This window comes from Drosophila ficusphila, unplaced genomic scaffold, assembly GCF_018152265.1.
Source record: "Drosophila ficusphila isolate 14025-0441.05 unplaced genomic scaffold, ASM1815226v1 contig_348, whole genome shotgun sequence".
NCBI lineage: Eukaryota > Metazoa > Arthropoda > Insecta > Diptera > Drosophilidae > Drosophila > Drosophila ficusphila.
In genome coordinates this window covers 1,556,711-1,570,098 of record NW_025064257.1, presented here as the reverse complement: position 1 = coordinate 1,570,098, position 13,388 = coordinate 1,556,711, and the positions used below count along the sequence as shown (strand labels likewise).

The following is a 13,388-nucleotide window of genomic DNA, read 5'->3' as shown; positions in this document are numbered from 1 at the left end:
AGAGAAAATACAAAATGAGTCAGAATATTGAACTCAAACAAACCGGTCGTTTTATTCAAACATTACAAGTCAAAGTGATTCCCAACCAAAAATACCAATTTCATCTACGAACATATTATAACTCGTGGAGGACAGACGGACAGATGGACAGACGGACAGACAGACAGACGTATTCCGACTCTACTCGTGATGCTGATCAAGAATATATATACTTTATGGGGTGTGAGGTGTCTCCTTCACTGCGTTGCAAACTTCTGACTGAAATTACCCTTTGCTCTGCAAGGGTATAAAAATATTGTTGATAATTCGCTATTATCTATATTTTATCAATAAGTACCTTTTTTCTGCCTCTTTTAGAGCCTCAAGCTTTTTTATGTTAGTATCGGTTAGCTTTGAAACTAAATGCTTACGAAGCTTTTTAAAATCTTTGACACAGTTTTCAGATTTCGAGCTGTTAAGTTTAGAAATGGCCAAAATTATTTGCTGCTCTAACTGAAGTCGTTGTTGATTAAAAACTTTAAATTCTCGAACATGGGCCAGTTTACTTTGAAGACTTGTATAATTTTCCATTAATGGAATTCTTAGATACTCATAATTCTCCTTAAATTCCGAGTTGTTGCTCGCAAAGCCTGTGACCTTACGAACCAACTCCTTAATTTTATTATCAGCTTTTATTGCTTGACGTATCAGTTCTGCATGGCTCTTTAGACCGCAATCGTCTAAACCTTAAACAAAGTTAAGCTTTTAAATATTTTTTTAAATTCTATATTAGATAGACCTTACCAGCTTTTAGAATAATGATAAGCCAAAAAGTCTGAAGCTTCATTTTGCTTTTACAGAATGAAGTTTAAAAACGGGGCAAAACTAATTTCACGTGGAAAAAATATTTTTTAATGCATTCGTATTACTTAAGTAGCTTTAAATGTCAGGCGAAAAATTGGAATAGATAGAGAAAGAACTTTTGATTTTATTAAGTATTATATATATAATCTTTAATATCATCACAAGCGACAGTATACTGACGGAAAAATATATGTATTAATTAAAAAAGCAATAAAATCGTAAAACGTTTAAAAAATGTTTAGTGTGCGAAGGCAAAACACTCGATTCCATAAAGTATGCGTGTTCCTGATCAGCATCACCATCTGAGATCTACAAATGTGTCTGTCCGTCTGTTGGTTTCAACCCATACCAGTCTAACTTTTAAAAGCTTTCTTAGCGAAACGTTAAACCGTAACGGACCGGATCGAACGACTATTTTATATAGCTCCAATATAATAAAACAACAATAAACAAGAAAGGAAGCTAGCTTCGGCAAGCCGAAGCTTATATACCCTTGCAGTCATCAAATATGTCGAACAAAATGCATAAAGGTTAAACAACATCGAAGCTAAGACGATTTTTCTATACATTTTCCATATTTTCGACTACAGATCATATGCGAGCTATATGATATAGTTGTCCGATTTTGATCAAATTTAATTCGTAATTCAAGAGTCGTAAGAAAACTCTATATTCCAAAAATCATACTTGTCTGATGAAAAACAACGATGTTATCATTTTATTTATAAACAAATCTATATAGTTTTTTCGATCTTTCCTTTGGCAGCTATAAGATATAGTTGTCCGATTTTTATGAAACTTTTTTCTCAATATAAGGGTTGTTAAAAAAACTTGATGTTCAAAAAATCAAGCTCGTGGGATAGAAAACAACGATGCTATCAATTTATTTCCACTAATTCTATATATATTTTTCGATCTCTCATATGGCAGCTATATGATAGAGTTATACGATTTTGTTCAAATTTAATCCGAAATTCAATAACAGTTAGAAAACGCCATCTTGAAGAATTCAAGTCGATCTGATCAAAAACAACAGAGTGAGAATTTTTTATTTCATTCTCTTGTATTGGAGCTATCCGATATAGTCGGCCGATCCGGCCCGTTCCGACTTATATACTGCGTGCAATAACTACACACCTTTTGGGAAAGTTTCATCAAGATAGCTTCAAAACTGAGAGACTAGTTTGCGCGGAAACGGACAGACGGACAGACGGACAGACGTACAGACGGATTTGGATTCTGCTCGTGATGCTGATCAAGAATATATATACTTTATGGGGTCTGAGGTGTCTCCTTCACTGCGTTGCAAACTTCTGACTGAAATTATAATACCCTTTTGCTCTGCAAGGGTATAAAAATATGGGAATGTTACAGGTTGGTTACAGGTTTTTTAAGAAATTTTAAAATTACTAATAAAATTTAATGAAACTAGGAGAATTAATTAATTTTTATTTTTAGTTTTACCAGTGCCTATTTTTCAAATTTTTTCTAAAATAATTGTTGTGTTTGCAAGGGTGTATAAGCTTCGGCTTGCCGAACCTAGCTTCCTTTCTTGTTTTTTTTTATAAATTCAAAGTGAGTTTAAACACAGTGTGCTAAGTGTGCTTCCAGTCAAATAAGTAGTAGCGATTCCCTGAGGAGGAAAGGTGTTATAATTTTAGTCAGAATTTTTGTAACAAAGTGAAAGAGCAACCTCAGCCCCCATAAAGTATCTATACTAATATTATAAAGAGGTAAAATGTGTTTGTTTGTTTGTAACGAATAGGCTCCGGAACTACTGGTCCGATTTAAAAAAATTCTTTCACCAATAGAAAGCTACATTGTCGGGGAGTAACATAGGCTATAATTTATTTTGGAAAATATTAGGAATCCGTAAGAAAATTGCAATAATGTCGGCTATAAAGTGAGTTGCTACCTCATCACACTGACAAACACTACCATAGCATTTTAACTCAATTTTTGTGGTTTTCATTTATCATTTCCAAGTGAATTAGGTTTTTTCACATATTATGCAAACTGCTCTGTTCTCTGCTCAGTTAATTTCATGTGACAAACCGATATTGTGTTCACTGTGAAATTGTGAAAAAAAATCTATACTAATATTATTGTATAAAAAGGAAAAATTTGTTTGTTTGTTTGTTTGTTTGCAACGAATAGGCTCCGGAACTACTGGTCCTATTTAAAAAATTCTTTCACCGATAGAAAGCTACATTATCGTGGAGTAAAATAGGCTATAATTTATTTTGAAAAAATTAGGGATCCGTAAGAAAATTGCAATATTGTCGCATATAAAGTGAGTTGCTACCTCATCACACTGACAAACACGCTACCACAGGATTTTAACTCAATTTTTGTGGTTTTCATTTATCATTTCCAAGTGAATTAAGTTTTTTCACATATTATGCAAACCTTAGTGTTCTCTGCTCAGTTAATTTCATGGACAAACGGGTAATGAGTTCACTGTGAAATTGTGAAAAAAAAAATTTTTATTCAATTTAAGTTGAACTGTGAAAATTATGTGGATCGTGCATTTGAGGATAAATTCACCACTCTGTCCATAGTCCAAAATGCTTAGAGGACGACGTGCAAACATTGGCCGCAGACATCCAAGCCAGCAACAAGTATATTCACAACACTTAAGCGAAGAAAGACAAATGAGCACATGGAGATCATTGGCATCATCCAATCGCTTGGCATTCCAACATGATCCCACTGCGAACTACTGCGATAATGAAAATTTAGATATTGGACCAATGGCGACTATATACCGATATTGCATGGCGTTAAAGTTTAAAAGAGAAACGGCTGGATTGTGCTGCGCAAGTGGAAAAGTCAAACTGGAAAAGTGTTAAATCACCATCTTTCTATACTTCCATATATTTGAAAAATGTTGCAACATTGACTATTGTAACGACCCGAATTGGCCGTACAATTTTTTTCTAATTCTAAGTTTCTCATAGTTCAAAACCATAAAGTTCCCTCATTTTGGTTAATAAATAAGTCTAAGCTAAGCACAACAAGTACCATCTCTAAGCAGCAAGGGGCGGAGAGAACACAACGAAGTGGAGACCCAGAGCATAGATAAAGACAGCGATGAGAGAGAGAGGCACCCGCTGAGGACCGAGACTGCGTAAGCCTCGTGAACTTGACCTACAAAAACGACAGAACAAGAGAGAGCATCCGAAATTAAGCCCACGACGCAATTTGCATAGGCCAACGCTGGCGCCGATCACCCGAGCAGAGGGCAGCAGAGCGACAGCAGAAGCCCAAAAATGCGTCTACGACACACTTACACTATGCAAGGGCAGGCCCCGCTCGAGCGAGCAGAGGGCGGCTGAGCGAGCGAGAGTCATACGCACTTGAAATGTGCAAGCGCTGCGCGCGATCGTACGGGCAGAGGACGGCGGCAGAGAAGCGACAGAAGTGCAAGAACTTTGGCTGGCAATTAGTTCGGTGTCAGAGAGGACTTCAATTATCTCCGAGGCCTAGATTCGATCAGACGTACTTTTTGGCACCCGTTCGACACGGCTCTGCGCTCCGCATCACTGGACCACGTGCCAGGCCCCGTTCCAAGTCTCGCGACGAAATGGAAAACAATCCTAACTCCGGAATCCGCGAAAGTGCACCCGCTCATCACCTACTTCTGGAATTATCTTCGAGGCCCAGTTTGGAAAGGACACACTTTTCGGCACCCGCTCGTCGCGGCTCTGCGCAACGGCACGCGATCAGAACCCACGTGGCAAGAGGCCCCGCTCCAGCAGCGAGAGGATTCAAACCACACCCCCGCCCTGGGCCTGCTATGTCTGCCTGAGTGAGTAGCGCTAAAACATAAGGAGTGCGGTATAGTCAGGGACCACTATCATGGCATAAAAATAAACACTTGTACATGAAATTGGGAAATCTCGCTTGCGGATTAAATTCCCCATGCCCAGTAGTTAGAGCCAGTAGCCATTCTCAATTTCAGGGTCCCGTCTACGTCCCCACGTGGATCCCGGTGACTGCAGCCAGGCGTACAGCCTCTGCTCCCGCGTGTGCCACTTCCTTCCCCACGTGGATCCCGGTGACGACAGCCAGGCGACCAGCCTCTGCTCTCGCTTGCGTGCCACGCCCTTCCCCACGTGGATCCCGGTGACTGCAGCCAGGCGCACTGCCTCTGCTCCCGCTTGTGTGCCACGCCCCTCTCCGCGTGCACCCCGGTGACCGCAGCCAGGCGCACTGCCTCTGCTCCCGCGTGTGCCGCTCCCGGTGATCACAGCCAGGCGCCCAGCTTCTGTGTCCAAGAGCTCATCGCCTTCAGCCGCTAGCGCGAGAAGCCTCGGCCACCACCCGCTTTCCCTGGCAGCCAGTCTACCAGTCTCAGTTGTTTTCCCATATTTTTCTCTTTGCAACCCACACTACCGTGAGCTCGACCCCTCCATCTCAGTCGGCTCACCCTCTACCAAATTTCCGACAGTCCCGCAGTCTGTAAGCGATCCTGGACAGACTGAGTCATATACCAGTCAGGAAACTACTTAACACTATTATGTTGTTAAATTGTGTTGACCAGCGAAGCGGACACAGGACCTCTAGTTTTTATATAATTTTAATAGCAGGTATTTGTCTTTAAGGTGGTAAGTTGAACTGTGTAAATTATGTGGATCGTGCATTTGAGGATAAATTCACCACTCTGTCCATAGTCCAAAATGCTTAGAGGACGACGTGCAAACATTGGCCGCCGCACAAGACATCCAAGCCAGCAACAAGTGTATTCACAAACGGCTGGATTGTGCTGCGCAAGTGAAAAAGTCAATCTGGAAAAGTGTTAAATTACCATATTTTTATACTTTCATATATTATATAATATATGAAAAATTTTGCAAAATAATAGTCAATTTTGTTAAATTCGTTGTTGATTAAAAACTTTAAATTCTCGAACATGGGCCAGTTTACTTTGCAGACTTGTATAATTTTTCATTAATGGAATCTGTTCGGAGCAGAACCCCTAACTTGTAAATTCTATTCAAAATTCAAAGTCTAACTGCTAATGTAACGTAACGTAAGCGTAAAGTTGTTTACCAACACCCGTCTAATTGCAATCGCACCTAACTTTGCTTATCTATTTTCTCTATCTTCATTATCACTTCTTTATTCGCCACTCTTAACTTATTACATTCAACTTTCGTTCGTTGTCGCTTCACCCTCGCAAGCACACGTTTCGCCAAATTGTCGGTCGCGATCGTGTTTACAAGAATACATAAACTTTGTACCTAAACATAAATCAAATAATACTCAGCAACCCAAATACAAAAATCACATCTCATTTAAATCACAAAACAAAAAACAACAAATTAGTTGCAGTCCTCTAAACAGAATCCTTAGATACTATTCTAATTCTAATTCTCCTTAAATTCCGAGGTGTTTGCTCGCAAAGCCTGTGACCTTACGAACCAACTCCTTAATTTTATTATCAGCCTTTATTGCTTGACTTATCGATTCTGCATGGATCTTTAGAGCGCATTCGTCTTTTTATCAATTAGTCAATTTTGTTAAATTGTGTTGACCAGCGAAGCGGGCACAGGACCTCTAGTATATGTATATTATTGATTAGCACTCCTCTTTCCTGTCTTTATGAATCAATTGCTTAGTCCCCCTTATTCGCCTTGAAAAACGCAGACATTCGAAGGCTCCAAAGGCATTAAGTCACCAATTTCCATTGCAATTAGTCACCGGTTGATAAGGATAAGCGATTAGCCCGAGTAACCAGAAACCCATAAACAGAATGTGGAAGGCAACCGCCGGTCACCAGATTCAGGCCACCAGTGCCGCCTCCGCGGAGGATGACGGGAGACGGATCCGGACTTTGTGAACGATGTCAGCGAGCAGGAGCAGTGCTGGGGATCAAAGACCATCGACGGTAGCGGTCGTACAGCCGGCGCTATAGACATGGACAAACTGCGTGAGGAGACGGAGCGAGCGGATCTGGACAAGAAGAAGCAGTTGCTTAAGGATCAGAATGCAGGATACGACTACAGCGGAAAGTTTGGCGTGGAGAAGGACCGCATGGATAAGTCAGCCGCAGGTCATGACTACCAGGGCAAAGTTGGCAAGCACGCCTCGCAGAAGGACTACAGCGATGGTGTGCAGGAGGATCGCAAAGACAAGTCAGCCGTGGGTTGGGACCACATTGAGGTCAAGCTCGTGATCGAAGGTGCCAAGCCATCCAATCTGCGGGCCAAGTTTGAGAACCTGGTCAAGAATTCTGAGGAGGAGTCGCGTAAGCGGGCGGAGGAGCAGAAGCATCTGCGCGAAGCCAAGAACAAGAGGGATCGCGAAGAGGCCGCCAAGAAAACTGTGGCTGAGAACACACCACTTACCTCGACGGACACTCCGCCGCCAAAGGGAAACCGGGCGGCCATCCAGACAGGTCTTACCTGAGGCATTGGCAACGCCATCAGTGCATTTAACCAAATGCAATCTCCTGTGTCGGAGACTCCACCTGCACGCAAGGAACCCATCGTCATTCCCAAGGTGCAGCCTGTTAAAGTCGAGGCAAAGGAAGAGCCAGCGGCCACTCCAGCTCCTGCAGCTGCACCTGCTCCTGCTCCTGTAGTTTCTTCTCCTCCTGAGCCACAGCCAGTACCAGTGGCCAAGGTTGCAGCTCCACCACAGGATGTGGTGCCTCAGATTGAGGTGGAAACCGTGGCTACGCCTCCCCGAAGCGATCCCCCATCTCCGAAGCACGAACCAACGCCTCAAGCCCAAGTCCAAGTCCAACCTGAGCCCCAGCCTCAGGCCGATCTCGAGCCAGTTGCCCAAGAGGAGCCTCTGTACCAAAAGCAGGCCGAGATTAAGGCTGCCTCTCCGCTGCCACCCAGCACGAACGAAGCCGCTTTCGAGGTAGTCGCTCCAAGTGGCGGAGTCACGGCGCCCGAGGAGGCCATCTACGCAAATTCTGATAACTTGGCCGACTACCTGGAGGACACCGGCGTCCATGCCGTTTCCCTCTACGACTACCAGGCGGCGGACGACGACGAGATCTCCTTTGATCCGGATGACGTGATCACCCACATCGAGAAGATCGACGACGGCTGGTGGCGGGGATTGTGCAAGAACCGATACGGACTTTATCCGGCCAACTATGTGCAAGTGGTGGGACAGAATTCCTAAATGCTTCTAATTGAAATTCACGATAGAACAAAATCAAATTGTATTTACATACTAACGAAAACGAGATAATACTGATGTTGGATTGTGCAACCCATTCGCTACTAACCCAAACCATTACGCATGGCCCCTTCCCATTCATTGTTTCCCCTCTTATCCCTCCAAATTATGTGCAACGAACAGCTAGAGTTTGAAATTATTATTGTAATTTGTTATGCTAGCTCTTGAACCAATCATGGTATTCCATACTTTATATATCATTTACTACATTTTACATTCTTTGTATTTAACACGTATATTTTTCAAAGAAAATATGCCAAGCTATTTATGTTTCATATAAGCAATTTGTGGGAAAATTACACAGCGCTCATTTAATATTTTTACGTTGGTTATGAATATAAATGTGTCAAGTACTTTTGCTCCTTTTAAATTGTTAAAGTCTACGAGTGTTTCCCGCATCAAGCGAGATCCAATGTTGAAGACAGTCACAACAAAAAGTCTGCTCTTTTGATAAAGAAATACATAATAAATATCTGAATCGATCCACACGTGAACACGTCTGTCCGTCTGTTCGATAGATAAACAAACGTCTGTTAAGCAACTCGATGAAACTTTACCAAAAATTGTATAGTTAAAGCACGCATTATAAAATTCGCGAAAGTTCGGTTCAGGCAACTTTATTGAATAGCACCTGTTTATGAGGAAGACAACGAATATGCCACCCTTGGTAAATTATTCATTATAATTTGTGAGCTGCAACTTTGATCGTTTGGTTGTGTTTTCGAATATGTATAAGTCGTGTAAGTTATTAATAAGAAATTGGTTTTGAACCGTAAGCGCGACTTCTTTATATATTGGGTTGGCAAGAAAGTCGTGTCGTTTTTTTTAGTAATTGTTTTTAATCTAATTTATTTACGACTAATCGAGCACCAGGGTCACACTTTTTAGTATCGTTTTACAGCTTATTGTCTTAGGTACTATCGACGAAAATTTGATAATTATTCGATAACATTTGTGGAAGCTATAGCAAATTAACATGGAGGACCAAAGTGAGCATTTTCAGCATATTTTGCTTTTTTACTTCCAAAAAGGAAAAAAACGCGGTCGAAGCTCGCGAAAAATTGTGCGAAGTGTATGGTAAAGATGCCATGAGTGATCGCCAATGTCAGCGCTGGTTTGCCAAATTCAGGCTTGGAGATTTTGGAGTTAAAGACGCCCCACGTTCTGGTCGACCATCGGCCGTTTTTGACGAACAAATTCAGGCTTTGCTGGATGAAAACCGGCGTTTTTCAACGCGGGAGATGTCACAGAAGCTCAGTGTGTCGCATACAACAGTTGAAAACCATTTGAAAAAACTTGGCTACGTAAGCAAGCTCGATATTTGGGTTCCGCATAACTTAAACGAAATTCACCTAACTAAGCGTATCAACATCTGCTATTCTCTGCTGCAACGGATTAAAAACGATCCTTTTTTGAAACGGATCATTACTGGCGACGAAAAGTGGGTTGTTTACAATAATGTCCAACGAAAAAGATCATGGAGCAAGAAAGATGAGCCAGCCCAAGCCACATCAAAGGCCGATATCCATCAGAGGAAAGTTATGCTGTCTGCTTGGTGGAATTGGAAGGGTGTAGTGCACTTTGAGCTGCTGGGACGGAATGAAACCATCAATTCAGATGTGTACTGTCGCCAGCTATTCAATTTGGCGGAAAAAATTAAAGAAAAGGAGCCGGCACTAGCTAATCGCAAGGGTATAGTCTTTCACCATGACAACGCTAGGCCCCACACATCTTTGGTCACTCGGCAAAAATTAACGGAGCTGAATTGGGAAGTGCTACCACATCCACCTTATAGTCCGGACTTAGCACCTTCAGATTAACATTTGTTTCGCTCTCTTCAGAACTCTTTAAATGGTAAAATCTTTGATTCAGATGAGGCTGTCGAAAACCACTTATCTCGATTCTTTGCTGGAAAAGACCAAAAGTTCTTAGAGCGCGGAATTATGCAGCTGCCCGAAAGATGGTCATTAGTGGTCGAACAAAACGGCCAATACATAATTGATTAATTATAAGTCCTGATATAAATAAATCATCTTTGAAAATATTGAAAACAAGAAAGGAAGCTAGCTTCGGCAAGCTGAAGCTTATATACCCTTGCAGTCATCAAATATGTCGAACAAAACACATAAAGGCTAGACAACATCGAAGCTAAGACGATTTTTCTATTCATTTCCCATATTTTTGACTATAGATCATATGGGAGCTATACGATATAGTTGTCCGATTTTGATCAAATTAAACTCGTAATTCAAGAGTCGTAAGTACACTCTATATTCCAAAAATCATACTTGTCTGATGAAAAACAACGATGTTATCAATTTATTTCCATTAATTCTATATATAATTTTCGATCTCTCCTATGGCAGCTATATGATAGAGTTATCCGATTTTGATCAAATTTAATCCGAAATTCAATAACAGTTAGAAAACGCCATCTTGAAGAATTCAAGTCGATCTGATGAAAAACAACAGAGTGAGAATTTTTTATTTCATTCTCTTGTATTGGAGCTATCCGATATAGTCGGCCGATCCGGCTCGTTCCGACTTATATACTGCGTGCAACAACTACACAACTTTTGGGAAAGTTTCAGCACGATAGCTTTAAAACTGAGAGACTAGTTTGCGCGGAAACGGACAGACGGACAGACGGACAGACGGACAGACGGACAGACGTACATACATATTTCGATTCTGCTCGTGATGCTGATCAAGAATATATATACTTTATGGGGTCTGAGGTGTCTCCTTCACTGCGTTGCAAACTTCTGACTGAAATTATAATACCCTTTTGCTCTGCAAGGGTATAAAAACGACATGACTTTCTTGCCAACCCAATAGAAGTTGTCTAACGTAGCTTGGCTAAATAGATAACATAGACAATAGATGAGATAACAAAGATAAGATAAGAATAGCTTGAAGAGCGGATGAGAGATCTGCAGGTGTAGCGGTACATTCATGTGCACCTGATAAGGTGCTGGCGGTTTGCTCTTAACAGCACCCATATAACATATTGAATAAGAAAAAAAACTTTTTATACCCTTGCAGAACAAAAGGGTATTATAATTCCAGTCAAAAGATTGTAAGCAGTGAAGGAGGCACCTCAGACCCCATAAAGTATATATGTACGTCTGTACATCTGTCCGTCTGCCCGTCTGTCTGTTTCTCTTTAAACTAGTCTCTCAGTTTTAAAGCTATCTTGCTGAAACTTTCCCAAAAGTTGTGTAGTTATTGCAGTATATAAGTCGGAACGGGCGGGATCGGACGACTATATCGGATAGCTCCCATACGAAAAAATTCTCACGCCATTGTTTTTGATCAGATCGACTTGATTTCTTCCAGATGGCCTTTCCTAACTACTATTGAATTTCGGATTTCGATTTTTTCAAAAATTATTTATTTATTCATGAATATCTATTTTGTCCCCTTCAAAGTAATCCCCATGAGATATTATGCACTTGTGCCAACGGAAGCACTTCAAAAAATCATTTTTTTATCTTGTTCACCTCCTCCTTCGATGCCGTCTTTATCTCGTCAAGCGTAGCGTAACGTCGTCCTTTCATGGGCCTCTTCAGTTTAGGAAACAAGAAAAAGTCATAGGGACCAGATCTGGGGAATACGGTGGCTGCGGCATCATTAGTGTGTTGTTTTTGGCCAAAAAGTCGCGCACATGCAACGATGTGTGAGCAGGGGCGTTATCATGGTGCAAAAGCCAATTTTTGTTCTTCCACAAATCCGGGTGTTTCTGTTACTTGCACGTAATATTCCTTATTGACCGTTCTTCCCTGTGGCAAAAACTCATGATGCACCACGCCCCTGCACTCGAAGAAAACTTTCACATTCGACCAAACTTGGCGCGCTTTTTTCGGTCTTGGTTCGTGTGGCAGCTTCCATTGAGATGATTGAGCTTTGGTTTCCACGTCGTAACCATAAACCCACGATTCGTCACCAGTTATGACCCTCTGGAGCAAATTTGAGTCGTCGCATTCCTTCTCAAGTGTCCGGCCAGCGAGCCGGCCCTAAAATGCTGACCATGCATTCCCACGGAGACGACTGGCCTTCACACCAACTAACACTTAAAGCCAGCCGTCTCGTGGTATATATAAACATAAGGAAAATATGCCAATGCAAGTATATACTCCTATCGCTGCTCACTTCAGTTTTCAGCCTTTAAGAATATATGTTTGAGAATAAAGTTCAGTTCAGAATACCACTCACAACGGCACAGTGTTATAATTTGTATCAATCTTACTATCTAATTGTACATGGCGACCGTGACAGGACACGGAATATTTCTTTTTTGTCAAGTACTAAATGAACGATACTAAAGAATAAATGAGAATCGGCCGAAAGTCACCGCTGCTATGGCCGTTTCCCACCTGTACCTTAAGTTTACAACTTCCGAGTACAGAGTACAATAAATAAATAAATAAATAAATAAATGAGAAAGTGAATTAAAAAAAAAAAAAAAACGAACAATAATGATATCCACTGACAACAAAAATCTGAAATAAAACAGAAAGACAATTAATCATTACAAAAGGAACGCAAAGAACCATTTACAACGCATGGTAGGCAGGACCGCCCACTATGCCAACGATTTTGGATTTAAAAGAAGAGTACTAGTACGGCAAGCAATATCCGCTGGCTGTATCACCGTTGGAAAAGTGACTAAAGGAATTAAAGGAGGCAAGCGAGCGAAACTACTCAAAGAGCGGGCGGTGATCATCGGGGACTTGAAGGAAGGAAGACCCCAAACCAACCAGGAACAAGAAAGGAAGCTAGCTTCGGCATGCCGAAGCTTATATACCCTTGCAGTCATAAAATATGTCAAACAAAATGCATAAAGGCTAAACAACATTGAAGCTAAGACGATTTTTCTATTCATTTTCCACATTTTCGACTATAGATCATATGGGAGCTATATGATATAGTCGTCCGATTTTGATCAAATTTAATTCGTAATTCAAGAGTCGTTAGAAAACATTATTATCCAAAAATCATGCTTATCTGATGAAAAACAACGATGTTATAATTTTATTTCCGTTATTTCTATATAGATTTTTCGATCTTTCCTATAACAGCTATAAGATATACATAGTTGTCCGATTTTTATGAAACTTTTTTCTCAATATAAGAGTTGTTAAAAAACTTGATATTGAAAAAATCATGCTCGTGGGATAAAAAACAACGTTGTTATAAATTTATTTCCATTAATTCTATATATATTTTTCGATCTCTCCTATGGCAGCTATATGATACAGTTGTCCGATTTTGATAAAATTTAAACCGAAATTCAATAGTAGTTAGAAAATGCCATGTGGAAGAAATCAAGTCGATCTGAT

The 13,388-nt window shown here is 40.8% G+C and overlaps 1 protein-coding gene and 1 pseudogene across 2 annotated transcripts; one reads left to right on the top strand and one right to left on the bottom strand.

Moving 5' to 3' along the window:
• Positions 1–226: 226 nt before the first annotated feature.
• LOC108102188 lies at positions 227–897 on the bottom strand. 2 transcript variants are annotated; one of them, XM_017206891.1, is made up of 3 exons: positions 784–897; positions 338–725; positions 227–276 (listed from the first exon to the last, which is right to left on the bottom strand). In XM_017206891.1, exons 1-3 carry the CDS (start codon positions 824–826, stop codon positions 237–239), a joined length of 471 nt encoding a protein of 156 aa, XP_017062380.1. In that variant the 5' UTR covers positions 827–897; the 3' UTR covers positions 227–236. The 2 variants fall into 2 exon arrangements, with proteins under 2 accessions (XP_017062380.1, XP_017062381.1); XM_017206892.1 differs by having other exon boundaries at positions 338–719; positions 784–847.
• A 5,548-nt stretch (positions 898–6,445) lies between these two features.
• Positions 6,446–8,149, top strand: LOC108102189 (annotated as a pseudogene).
• The last annotated feature ends 5,239 nt before the right edge of the window (positions 8,150–13,388 follow it).

Bases quoted from the DNA above. Each gene is read 5' to 3' on its own strand.
- LOC108102188 (XM_017206891.1), bottom strand. From the start codon at position 826: ATGAAGCTTCAGACTTTTTGGCTTATCATTATTCTAAAAGCTG. The intron at 726-783 runs GTAAGGTCTATC...ACTTTGTTTAAG, and splicing joins TATCATTATTCTAAAAGCTG to GTTTAGACGATTGCGGTCTA. The intron at 277-337 runs GTACTTATTGAT...ATACCCTTGCAG, and splicing joins CTAAAAGAGGCAGAAAAAAG to AGCAAAGGGTAATTTCAGTC.